Source organism: Malus domestica, chromosome 16, assembly GCF_042453785.1.
Source record: "Malus domestica chromosome 16, GDT2T_hap1".
Taxonomy (NCBI): Eukaryota; Viridiplantae; Streptophyta; class Magnoliopsida; order Rosales; family Rosaceae; genus Malus; species Malus domestica.
In genome coordinates this window covers 12,462,374-12,475,275 of record NC_091676.1, presented here as the reverse complement: position 1 = coordinate 12,475,275, position 12,902 = coordinate 12,462,374, and the positions used below count along the sequence as shown (strand labels likewise).

The 12,902-nt window shown below is 40.8% G+C and overlaps 2 protein-coding genes and 1 long non-coding RNA gene across 3 annotated transcripts; 1 reads left to right on the top strand and 2 right to left on the bottom strand.

Moving 5' to 3' along the window:
• Nucleotides 1-450: 450 nt before the first annotated feature.
• LOC103403716 (uncharacterized) lies at nucleotides 451-1,059 on the bottom strand. The gene has a single exon (XM_008342553.4). The coding sequence runs from the start codon at nucleotides 1,057-1,059 to the stop codon at nucleotides 451-453; it is 609 nt and encodes a 202-aa protein (XP_008340775.1).
• Nucleotides 1,060-2,288: 1,229 nt separating this feature from the next.
• Nucleotides 2,289-2,916, bottom strand: LOC114822118 (uncharacterized). Its single transcript, XR_003770230.2, has 2 exons — nucleotides 2,720-2,916; nucleotides 2,289-2,564 (listed from the first exon to the last, which is right to left on the bottom strand). It is a non-coding gene; the product is annotated as an uncharacterized lncRNA (long non-coding RNA).
• Nucleotides 2,917-3,133: 217 nt separating this feature from the next.
• On the top strand, nucleotides 3,134-5,345 carry LOC103403717 (large ribosomal subunit protein eL19x). Its single transcript, XM_008342554.4, has 5 exons — nucleotides 3,134-3,456; nucleotides 4,140-4,262; nucleotides 4,436-4,749; nucleotides 4,906-4,952; nucleotides 5,031-5,345. Exons 1-5 carry the CDS (start codon nucleotides 3,345-3,347, stop codon nucleotides 5,056-5,058), a joined length of 624 nt encoding a protein of 207 aa, XP_008340776.1. The 5' UTR covers nucleotides 3,134-3,344; the 3' UTR covers nucleotides 5,059-5,345.
• Nucleotides 5,346-12,902: the final 7,557 nt, after the last annotated feature.

The window sequence follows — 12,902 nt, the reverse complement described above, 5'->3', positions numbered from 1 at the left end:
ATGTTTCCACCTATTTCAAATAAAGAACTCCATTTTGTATTCCTAGAAGTTAGCATTAACTCATTCTTACATAATCACCAATTGTCCGAATCCTCTTATATTGTACAAATCAGTATGTTTCCACCTATTTCGAACAAAGAACTCCATTTCATATTCCTAGAAGTTAGCATTAACTCATTCTTACATAATCACCAATTTCGAAAACAGAGATCTTATTCAAAGGAAGATTGAAATAGTAACAGAATAAGACCATCTATTCATAACAGTTGAATTATTAACAGAATAAGACCATCTATTCATAAGTTATAACAGCAATGGCAATACACACACACACACACACAATATATACAAATTCGATCCCTCAAACGAAAACCCAACCAAACGCACAAATTAGAACCGAATTCTTCCCCCATTTCATACATTAAGCATTGAGAACGAGACGGTACCGAATCAGCAGACCGAAGTCAATCTCATGGGCACCTTCTCTCGGTCAGTATCCCCCAACCCATCCGCCACAATTTGAATCACCCTCTTGAACGCGAAGTGCACGCAATTCGAAAGCGCAATCCAACACATCACCTCGTAGACGAAATCGAAAGCCGGATCGGACGGCGAGGACGATGAAGACTCATCCCAACTATTCCCTCCAAACCTATCGAAATTCCAACCCCCGCCCCCGCCTCCACTGCCGCCCCACCCTCCATTGAAAAACGGACCATCTCCGCCGAAAAACCCGCCATCTTCCTCGCCTCCATCGTTAGAATCGTCGCCGCCCGACGATCTCCGTCTGGCGCGACGTTTTTTGCGAAGGAGGGTTCGGGTTGCGGTTCTGGTAGAGTTGGGCCGGGCACGCGGCGGAGCAACAGCGTCGAAGGGGAAAACACCGGCGGAGATCTGGGGGACTCCAATGGACGGCGAGGATTGATCGGTATGATTGTCGGTGACGGAAATTTGATTGTTGGAGGTGAGGTCATGGTGACGGGTTAGGAACTTGGCGAACCCTAGGCCCTGGGCGGTGGTGGCGACTGTAACGGTGTCGTATAGGAGAGAGATGTCCATGGCCGACGAATTCGATTTGTGGGTAAAGTGAATCGTCGGAACCCGTTGGGAATTTTGGAGTCTAAAACTAAAAGGGGGTGAATTTTGGTTGGGAAATTTTCCGGGAAAGTGCGGGAAAATAAGGAGGGCAGGCGGGAAACGACAGCAAAATGCCGAAGAGTGGAGGGAATTGGTGACAGCTGTTAAAAGGCCACGTGTTACCCGTTGGCGGGTGGCTACCGTACAATTTTGACATGTCGGAGTCGAATTGCCTTTGCCTCCAACCTGGTTCGGGCCTTTGATGACCCGACGAAAGTCCGAATAATTTGGACTGGTTCCGGGGTTGATGGTAGCCCTGTATCTTCGGGGAGTTCATGATTCGGGATATTGTACGGATTCCCTCCTCTTTGTTTTTTCGTTCTTTTTTTGTTTGTTTGTATAATCTGTCTTTGAAATTTCTAGTTTCATTAACATAAAGAATAACTAAAAGAATACTAGTTTTCATGATATCAACTCGTTCTTGATCTAGTGTTGGAGCCATAAGTTTAGCATAGGTCCCAATGTCTCAATCTAAAATTTACAAAAATTATTCTATCGTGTAGTGAGTCTGGTATAATGTCGTCGTTTTCATTTTTGTTCTTTCTTAAAACTTAAACCACAAGTCTCTCTAACTTTCTTCCTCTGTTCCTCCACTGATCCCTCATACCAAAGTCCTCATCAAAGCTCACAAATAACGGATTGCCTGAACTCTATAGGAGCCACTCACCTCTAATCAAACTCTTGAAAGAAATTAAAGTATAAAAGTCAGATTGGAGTCTTTAGCCTACGAAAAATTTTGAAAATCATAAATATAACACTAAATGTTTCTACATGAGAAAAAATGTCAAGATGAGTTTGGAACCATTATGATCCCTTGATAACTCCGTTTTCTATTAATCAGTGGCGTTTGTCCTTTTAGGGTGTGTTTGTTGCACTGGACTATCTCGGACTGGACTAGCTTCAAGGACTAAGCTGAACTGCCTTAGACTAGATTAAGTTGGACTAACTTAGTGAAGCGTTTGGTGCAATGTCAAACTAGGAGCAAAATAATGACAAAAAAAAAAACCATGATCTGTAACAAAATATTCTCATCTAATGAAAGTTTCTACATAATTAACCAAATTCTTCAATTTGCTATCCCAGAAAAAGCAAAACTACTGAAATCATTCAATTTGCTCAACCACTCCAACTTGCTCAAAAGCTCTAATATCCCAAAAAAAATCAAATCCTTCAATTTGGTATTTCACAGACAACTCACAAATCCAACCCAATTCACATAATCATTTTCCTAATATATGAGAGTTCATCTCCTTCATAAGTCCTCTGTTTATTTTCTGCTCAAGTGGTTACTTGAAGATTTGTAGCCGAATAGCTCTTCAATAACAACAACAAATTCCTTCTCTACCTTCCATCAAATACTTTGAAATCCTCTGTAGTTGTAATCCTTCGAGACAAAACGTAGAGCGCCCAACCCAGAACGGTTTATCCTGTTCAAAATTCAGAAACCCAATTAGGGATTCCACTCGGAAGGAAAACCGAATCCCAGAAAAAACGAATTGAAAACCTAGAAAAATCCAATCCCAGAAAAATCGATTAAAAAACCCAGAAAAATCAATTCGAAAACCCAGAAAAGGGAAAATACTTGCAAATCAAGTCTTGCAGACTTGGACTTTTCAGATTCATTTGAATCGTTTCTGTCAAACCCAGGTGCAGACTTGGGGATTCTTGTAGACTTGGAAATTCTTGCAGACTTAGAGATCTTCTGGACAGAAGAAAGGAAGGAGGGAGAGAGACAGTGGGAGGGCAAGTTCTCAGGCTTGGGGCGAGGCGAAGCGGGGAAACGGGACTAGCAATCCCCTCATTTCCGGGGGCTCTCGCTAAGCCCAACTAACAAAGGATTTAGTCGGCACGAGTTCGGCTCAATCCCATTAAACTCAATCCCGGCTGGCTTACACCAAACACAGAATAATAATCCTACCCAAATAGTCCAGTCCAGTGAAAGCTAACGAGGCCAAACAAACACCCCCTTAATGTTGCAAAAAGCCTCTTAATTTTTAATTTACAACTCTCTTATGAACAATTTTAAAGTGGGCTAATGGGCTCGAAGAACTGGAGCCAATATCCTGGGCTTTTGGGACATCGTGCTGGGTCTAAGGTAGCCCACATTTCCAAACTCGTAAAAACCCTAACCTTATATATGCTCATCCCCGACCTTAGTAACAACCTCCAAGCTTCCTCCTACCTGTAAAACCCTAGAGGTAGCAACAATGGTGTCGCTGAAGCTCCAGAAGCGGCTTTCTGCCAGTGTCCTCAAGTGCGGCCAAGGAAAGGTCTGGCTCGATCCTAATGAGGTCAGCGAGATCTCCATGGCCAACTCCAGTACGTACCCCCTTTTTTTTTTCTAGGGTTTCATCCAATTCGTTTCAATTCGATTTTTTTGGTTATTTATTGGGTTTCGATCTGAACAGTTTGGAATACTAGAAATCTTATTTTTGTGAATTTGGATCATTGTAGCGAGTTGATTCCGATTGGGTTTAATACGTTATTGCATCTACATGGATAGTATGCATGTTATAGTCACGGTGTTTAGTTGATTAATTTACCCAGTTGTTTAGAGTAACCAATTGATTAGGTTTATCAAAAGAAATGATTGAAGTATGCTTTCATTTGATTTGTCGTAACAGTTTGCGATGCGGTCCGCCTGGTCACAGTTTGGATTCTGACTATCGTCAAGTCAGATTTAGGTTAAACCGTTGAGCACTTGGGCTGGTATATTTGTTATGGCAGGATAAATGCTCGGAACTATTTTGCTTATTAATGTCCCGAAAGCACTGCATTTTGTAGTTTTGAAAGGTTGAATGACGGGAAAGTAAGTTCAAGAGATGCTTGATAAGTTAAAGTCCCGGCTGCAATTGTTCTGCATTTTCACAATTCCCCTTTTTTCACCGTAGTTTACGCAACTGAAGTAGGCTTTCTAGTTTTTCCACGTCAGACCAAGTCTCTTTTGCCTGTAGGTTTAATTTAGACTGATGTGATTGATGGTGACAATAACTGTTTTGCAGGGCAAAACATCAGGAAATTGGTTAAGGATGGGTTCATCATCAGGAAACCAACAAAGATCCATTCCCGTTCTCGTGCTCGGAGAATGAAAGAGGCTAAGAGGAAGGGTCGTCACTCTGGTTATGGTACGTGGGTTTGAAACGCTGGCGCAGTTCATTTTGTTTTTCAATTGTTTCAGCATATTGTTGTCATGTTACTGTCATATTTGATTCTGCAAACCATCTTAGTTTAGATTTCTTTTTCCCATATTCCTACTCGAAGGACATTGTAAAGATGATGTATTTGTTAATGTTTCCAGGTAAGCGCAAGGGTACCAGGGAGGCAAGGCTGCCCACCAAAATCCTCTGGATGAGGAGAATGCGAGTATTGAGGCGCTTGCTCCGTAAGTACCGAGAGTCCAAGAAAATTGACAAGCACATGTACCATGACATGTACATGAGGGTGAAAGGTAACGTCTTCAAGAACAAGCGTGTGCTGATGGAGAGTATCCACAAGTCAAAGGCCGAGAAGGCAAGAGAAAAGACTCTGGCTGACCAGTTTGAGGCCAAGCGTGCAAAGAACAAGGCTAGCAGAGAGAGGAAGCATGCTCGCCGTGAAGAACGATTGGCACAGGTTGGTTGAGACATTAAGAAAATCATTTGAAGTGCCTTTTTTTTTACCAACGGTAATCTATAGATGGTTAGGAAATTGTCGTGCTGAATGCATGTTGATAGTTTGTAACTCAAATTTTCAGACTTTAATTTTCTTTTTCGTGTCCTGATGTTGCAGGGACCTGTAGAGAAGGCAGCACCAGCAGTTGCACCCCAACAGTCTGAGTAAGTTTACTTGAAATCGTGTGTACATTTGTAGGGCACAAGGATCATGAAATGAGACATTTCTGTTCGTTTCTGCAGGGGAGGTGCGAAGAAAGCAAAGAAGTGAGTATTGACAGAAGAAAGCAAAGAAGTGAGAAGCGGCAGGCCTTTGCCCCGAGCACTGAAGAACCAGAACTCTAGACATTATTGCTCCTAAGTGTTATTTCCATATACAAGTTCTATTTTGTGAGCTACTTTAATGTATTTTTGTTGCAAATTTTCCGATCTAAGCCGTATAACTTTTTGAGATCCAGTAGTACATTTTCTTGAATGTTGAATGCTGTGTTGGTAACGTTGTTGAATATATCAGTCTGTATGTTAATGCTAAATGTGAGAATGCAGTTTGATTAAGAATGATCCTTCTTTCGGGCGAAGAATAAATGGATATATCGCATCCATGCTTATCACTTGCGCATTGGCATGTGCTTTTCTGCAAGACAATGCATCTTTGTTTCTTGTTGTCGTTCCTTCTAGTTACTTTAAACGATCCAGTTACAGAGTCATATCTCGTGAATTGATGAAAGGGGGTGGAGGCGTCGAAGGGGCGATGCCGGAGCTGTGGTTTCGACGGTGTTTAAACTTTTGAATGTGTTTAGGGGGGAAAATTGATGTTTCTGTGCTTCTGAGTACACAACAGGTCCCTTTTTGGTTCCTCGCTAAATTAATTTGCCTTCAATTTCTCAACTATTGACACTTCTGACCTTTACCATATCTTAAAAACGTTTGAACATTGATGAGACTGCATAATCCAAATTTCAACCAGTCTTTTGAAATTCCTTTCCTTTTAGACTGCATTCACCATATCTGATAATGTTAAAAGGCATTCATTATTATTTTTTTCTAGGGAGGAAATTAGACTTAAGACTCACTATGAACATAAGTTAAGCTTGTTTGGAATTGTTTTATTTTTTATTTTTTTAACAGAAAATTGTAGCAATTGTCCCTCAATTTTAACCCAATCGGAACAATGGTCTCTCAACTAAAAATTTATGACAATTGGTCACTTAACTCATCAAAACATGCAACTATAATCATTTTTGTCAACTTTGTCAGAATTTCGACAAAATGAGTTATGTTTGAAGGACTATTGCTACAATTGGGTTAAAGTTAAAAGACAATTACTCCAATAGGGTTAAAGTTACTATTGCTACAATTGGGTTAAAGTTAAAAGACAATTGCTCCAATAGGGTTAAAGTTAAGGGACCACTTCTACAATTCTGTTAAAGTTGAGGGTCCATTGCTACAATTTTTTTTTCATATTTGCCTCTTGATTCAGCCACACCTGCGTGACATGTGACTCATTTTAACAGAAGTTCTAACAAGGTTGACGAAAAGGACCACAACTACACGTTTTGATGAGTTAAGAGACTATTGGTTATGGATTTTTAGTTGAGAGACTATTACTTCAATTAGGTTAAAACTGAGGGACCATTACTACAATTTTCTCAAAAACATTTTTTCTATTCAATAGCAATTTTAGTGAAAATGCTTCTATTAGAAAGCACATCGAAATTTTTAGGGTAAATTACATAAAACTACCTCAACTATTAGACTAGTGACAGTTTCATACCCCATCTTTAATACCTCATCTTACAAATTTGTTACAATTTCATACTTTCCGTCAGTTTGTCTGTCAATTCTTTCGTTAAATAGTGACGTGGCTTAAGACGGGCCCATTTTCTATTAAAAAATTAATTAAATATTAAAAACTAAAAAAATAAAATCTGTTTTTATGCATGGGGGACCCACCCCTTATCCCTCTCACCCTCTTCCCCATCCACACGTGTCTCCCCCCCCTGAGGGCACCCTCTCTTCCTCCATCCCCACCTCCCTTCCATGGCCCTCCTCCCCCTCCTCCTACACACACACCCATCACCCTCACCAAATTAATCCTTGTAACCAACTTCAAACAAAATACCCCAAACCCAAACCCAAACCCAAAATTTTTAATTCGCCTATTTCAAAAAAAAAAAAAAAAAAAAAAAAGCTTTTGCATCTCTTAGTGACTGGGCCATGACACATGACACAGATGAGCGCGAGCAGGTTGAGGGTGCGGGTATGCAGTCTTTTCGAAGGGAATGCAAATTTTTCTCTGAGACCGCAGCTTAGTAGGGGTTATGCAGGTCGTCGGTGGGTGGCTGTAGCTGGGTTGCAAAGACAAGTTTGTGCAAGGGTGGCTGCAGGTAAGAACTTTGGTGGTGGAAGGAGTTGAGACCGTTGTCGATCTGTAGGCATTTGGGTGTCAGGAAGTCATCGAAGGAATTTGAAGTTCTGGGTTTTGATGGAGAGGTTAAGAGTTGAAGGTTGAAGGGAATGGCTGCTTTGATTTCCAAGACGCAGCAAGTTCAAAGCTTGCTATGATTTTGGGTTGAAGGTTGCAGAGATTGCTAGGTGGTGGTGGTGGGAGGGGACCCAGGTGGATGGGGAAGAAAGGTGTGAGGGAATGGGTGGGTCCCCATGCAAAAAAAAAAGATTTTATATTTTTAGTTTTTAATATTTAATTAATTTTTTAATATTTAATTAATTTTTTAGTAAAGAGTGGGCCCCGTCTCAAGCCATGTCACTATTTAACGGAAGAATTAACAGACAAACTAACAGGATATATGAAATTGTAACAAATTCGTAAGATGAGGTATGACATTGACATTTTTTAAAGATGATGTATGAAACCGTGAATGACCCAATAGTTAAGGTAATTTTATGTAATTTACCCAAATTTAAAAAAAATAATAATAATTTCAAGTGCTCACTGAAAAATGATTTGAAGTGCTTCTTTCAGAAAGGATTTAAGTGTTTAAGAACTCATAACACTTATGTGAGGATGTGAAGATAAAAGAGTCATATGCTGGTAAAAGGAGAAACCTTGCAATGACTTATAAGAGGTTGGACTACTTCCTATATTGCCAACTGATTTTATGGTAAGACCTCGACTTTTTTCCAATTATTTTTTTTCAAACATGGTGTTTGTACCATACTTGACTAATCCCGAAACTACTGAGCACCGGTCAACGTTATACCGTCAATGACCCAGAAGAGTTTCCCTACAACCAAGAGGCCAATCACAGCGCGACACGTGTCGACATCAGAAGCCAATCATAGCGCGACACATGTCAACATCAGAAGCCAATCACAACACGACACGTGTCAATGTCAGAATGAAACTAGAAACTCTCTTCTATATATAGAGATCATTATCTCACAATATTTTCAAATGTCATTTGTACTAAATCATTCACTAGTACTCACTAAAGGAGAGCTTGAACCTATGTACTTGTGTAAACCCTTCACAATTAATAAGAACCACTCTACTCCGTAGACGTAGCCAATCTGGGTGAACCACGTACATCTTGTGTTTGCTTCCCTGTCCATATCCATTTACTTACTTATCCACACTAGTGACTAGAGCAATCTAGCGAAGGTCACAAACTTAACATTTTCTGTTGTACCAAAGTCCTCACTCATTTTGTGCATCAACATTTGGCGTTGTCTGTGGGAACAACACTTATTCCCACTCTCTTCAGCTTTGCCAAGCTGGTTTCCACCATTCGTACACTCTCTTTTGACCAAGCATCCCTCTCCAACATGGGGAGCGAATGAAGCCATAGCACACAGAATGACACCCCTCTTGCACCTAGTGCGAAACAACGAAAAAATGAAGGAAAAAGGGTTGCTCTTCAAGCTAAAGTCGATGAGCTAGAAGCTTAAAACAACAAGATAGAAATGAAGAATGAGGTCCTTCAGGAGCAGTATGAGAAGCTCTTTAAGACACTCCACGAAACTAGGTGTACTCAAACACGCAAGCTCGTTGCCCCTGTGGACATTAACCATCATCTAGGTACCCCCCAACACGGAGGGTCACCTCTCTTTGACATGGGTATCCCTGATGAGGAGCGAGCTAATCATCAAAACATTGATCAACCTAAAACTTCTCTCAACCCAGATGCTTCGACCCAAAGCAGGAGAAGTGGAGGAAGACACCTCCTTGCAGAAGGGTTGGAAGGATCGAAAGCCATTTATTGTGATTGCCGAGACTTCCTAAAACAACGTCGAGAGAATCCCCTCCACATATGCTCGAAGATCAATGACCCAAAGGTTTTTGAAAGACTCGGTCCCCTTCCATGACCCAGGCCCACTGCCAATCTAGGGAATGAACAACAGGTCCTAGAGGAACATGAAGGTACAAGGGACTCTAAGGTATTCCGACAGACTTGCCCTAGAAGTCAGTACGGTGAGTCCAAGAAAAAACCACACGCCCTTGCTCAAACTTTCTTACTTCCAAGAGGCGATGGAGACTTACGAAAGAAAATTCCAGTGGTACATGGCTCCACTCAGGACTCCCTTGTCCTACAGCTTATTGAAGAAGTAAACAAGTTGAAGGCCAAACGTTAGGCCGAGATACCTGATTGGAACCAACTCAGGCCTGGCCCTTTCATAAGGAGGATCCTCGACACCCCTTTCAAGCGAAGACAAAACAAAAGCTTGGTTTACAACTACATATTGGAATGGATGACCCAATTGAACACCTTAACCTCTTTGAGTCCACCATGGCATATCGAATGCACACCAACGAAGAGTAATGTCTTCTCTTCCCCTCCACCCTCTCTGGTGGAGCTCTAAACTGGTATTGCCATCTTCCACCTAAGACAGGAAACTCATTTGAGGAACTGAGGAAACTATTTGTTTCTCAACACATCTTTCAGACCGATTGCTTGCATTCTACAGATGACTAGTACACTATTCGCCAGAAGCCGGACGAGTCACTACGAGAGTATGCCGGTCGCTTCAGCCATGAGTATTCTTGCTGCACTGAGGCAGATGACAAGACCACCCTCAAGGCCTTCACGGCAGGCCTACGTAATTGTTTCTTCAAGTACATGATCAATGCCAACACTTGGAAGACTTACTCTGAGGTGATGACACATGCTACAACCACGCCTCCGTCGAAGAAAGGACATACCAAGGGAACCCCCATATGGTTAACCCCTATCAACAAATGGGAAGTGGAAGTCAAGTTCTACCAAGTGAGGAGATCTTGGCCATTCAGACACCCACTTGGTCTACCCTGACCTACCCTTATACTCCAACTCAGAGCTTCAACATGCATACTTTGACATAAAGTATATGATACTAAGTGTTACAACCAACATGGTTCACATATCAAAAGCATAGATCCCTTCATGCATAGCAAAACATTTATAAGCATCACTTATATCAACCAACATAAACATCATACATTCTAACACATTCATACATAAACATTATACATTCCAACACATTCATACATAAACATCATACATTCCAACATATCCATACATAAGCCAATTGTGCTTCGAAAAGGTTCAACATACTTTGTGTCTTCGAGACTTGCTATAATGTGCTTCGACACCTTGCCCTTATTCTCACCAACCAGGTGATGAAATGTGAAGAAGAAACTCATCTTCATGCCACCAACAAGGTGATGAAATGTACAACCCGTACTCTTCTTCATGTCACCAACCGAGTGATGAAATGTACAACCCGTACTCTAATATCATTTGGCAACTTGCCACTCATGCCACCAACCAGGTGAAGAAGGAACTCATCTTCATGCCACTAACCAGGTGATGAAATGTACAACCCGTACTCTCCTTCATGCCACCAAACAGGTGATGAAATGTACAACCCGTACTCTAATATCATTTGGTAACTTGCCACTCATGCCACCAACCAGGTGAAGAAGAAACTCATCTTCGTGCCACCAACCAGGTGATGAAATGTACAACCCGTACTCTAATATCATTTGACAACTTGCCACTTATGCCACCAACCAAGTGATGAAATGTACAACCCGTACTCTCCTTCATGCCACCAACCAGGTGATCAAATGTACAACCCGTACTCTAATATCATTTGGCAACTTGCCACTCATGCCACCAACCAAGTGAAGAAGGAACTCATCTTCATGCCATCAACCAGGTGATAAAATGTACAACCCGTACTCTCATTCATGCCACCAACCAGGTGATGAAATGTACAACCCGTACTCTAATATCATTTTGCAACTTGCCACTTATGCCACCAACCAGGTGAAGAAGGAACTCATCTTCGTACCACCAACCAAGTGATGAAATCAACTCACCATTCATTCCACCTACCAGAAGATGAGTGGTACAACTTGTACATGTGAACTCGTAGCATTCACAAATAATAAAAAACCCTCAAGCTTGACAACTCAACTAGGGGAGCACTTATGCCCAACAAGAGTTATAGTCACTAACAAAGTCTTATTACAAGCCAACAACAACTTTAGTGCATGGCATACGAAGATCAAGCTATTCAGCCATCTTGCATCTACTTCAAACATTTCCCCTCTGTAACAATGCAAACACTACAACTCGTAGAAAGCTTCACACACTCTTGATCAATACAGTGTGAAGTAAAACAAATTTATCGTGCCAACAAGAGCTTCATCAATGGAGGGCAACCACAATTCTCAAAAGCTTCACACACTATTGATCAAGACAGTGTGAAGCAAAACCAATTTATGGTGCCAACAAGAGCTTCATCAAATGAGTTCAACCACAATTCTCAAAAGCTTCACACACTCTTAATCAAGACAGTGTGAAGTAAAACCAATTTATGGTGCCAACAAGAGCTTCATCAATGGAGGGCAACCACAATTCTCAAAAGCTTCACACACTCTTGATCAAGACAATGTGAAGCAAAACTAATTTATGGTGCCAACAAGAGCTTTATCAAAGGAGTTCAACCAAAATTCTCAAAAGCTTCACACAATCTTGATCAAGACAGTGTGAAGCAAAACCAATTTATGGTGCAAACAAAAGCTTTATCAATTGCGGGCAACCACAATTCTCAAAAGCTTCACACTCTTGATCAAGACAGTGTGAAGCAAAACCAATTTATGGTGCCAACAAGAGCTTCATCAAAGGAGTTCAACCATAATTCTCAAAAGCTTCACACACTCTTGATCAAGATAGTGTGAAGCAAAACCAATTTATGGTGCCAACAAGAGCTTCATCAATGAAGGGCAACCACAATTCTCAAAAGCTTCACACACTCTTGATTAAGACAATGTGAAGCAAAACCAATTTATGGTGCCAACAAAAGTTTCATTAGAGGAGTTCAACCACAATTCTCAAAAGCTTCACACACTCTTGATCAAGACAGTGTGAAGCAAAACCAATTTATGATGCCAACAAAAGCTTCATCAATGGAGGGCAACTACAATTCTCAACCCTTCGAAGAAAATTCAAGATTATTCGAAGCAAATTCAATTTATATGGTTCATCCAAACCTTCGACTACTACAATGTGTGACTTGCATCACAATCTCTTGCTCAACAGTGTGGAAGCAAAATTTGTATATGTTGTCTCTCCCACATTTTCAAATTTCTAGTTTCCCAAAAAAAAAAAGGAAATTCAACAAAGCTTCATCAATGGAGTTCAACTACAAATTCTCAAAAGCTTCACACTATCTTGATCAAGATAGTGTGAAGCAAAATCAATTCATGGTACATAACAAAGCTTCAACCTCAAAGATTCACCTACAAAGCTTCAATACCAAAGCTTCACCTACAAAACTTTAATATATATATATATATATATATATATATATATATATATTTCGGCAATTCGGAAATTCGAAAAAAAAAAATTCAAAAAAAAAATTACCTAGGCCTCATCTTCTTTGGGCCTAACAACTTTCATAACAAATATATATGAAGAAGGAGTTTTGGGCTACCACTTAGAAAGGAAATGCCTCATTTGTCAACTCCCTCGACCGGAGACTTGGGGGACTCCTACCATATGCTACTGCACCTTTATACTCGAAAGTCTCACGACCACTCAGTGACTTCGATTTTTCAAGTCTCCAAATGAGAAGTTTTCCTCACTCGGGAAATTAAGGGAGCAC

Bases quoted from the DNA above. Each gene is read 5' to 3' on its own strand.
- LOC103403716 (XM_008342553.4), bottom strand. From the start codon at position 1,059: ATGGACATCTCTCTCCTATACGACACCGTTACAGTCGCCACCACCGCC.
- LOC103403717 (XM_008342554.4), top strand. From the start codon at position 3,345: ATGGTGTCGCTGAAGCTCCAGAAGCGGCTTTCTGCCAGTGTCCTCAAG. The intron at 4,263-4,435 runs GTACGTGGGTTT...TAATGTTTCCAG, and splicing joins GGGTCGTCACTCTGGTTATG to GTAAGCGCAAGGGTACCAGG. The intron at 4,750-4,905 runs GTTGGTTGAGAC...CTGATGTTGCAG, and splicing joins GTGAAGAACGATTGGCACAG to GGACCTGTAGAGAAGGCAGC.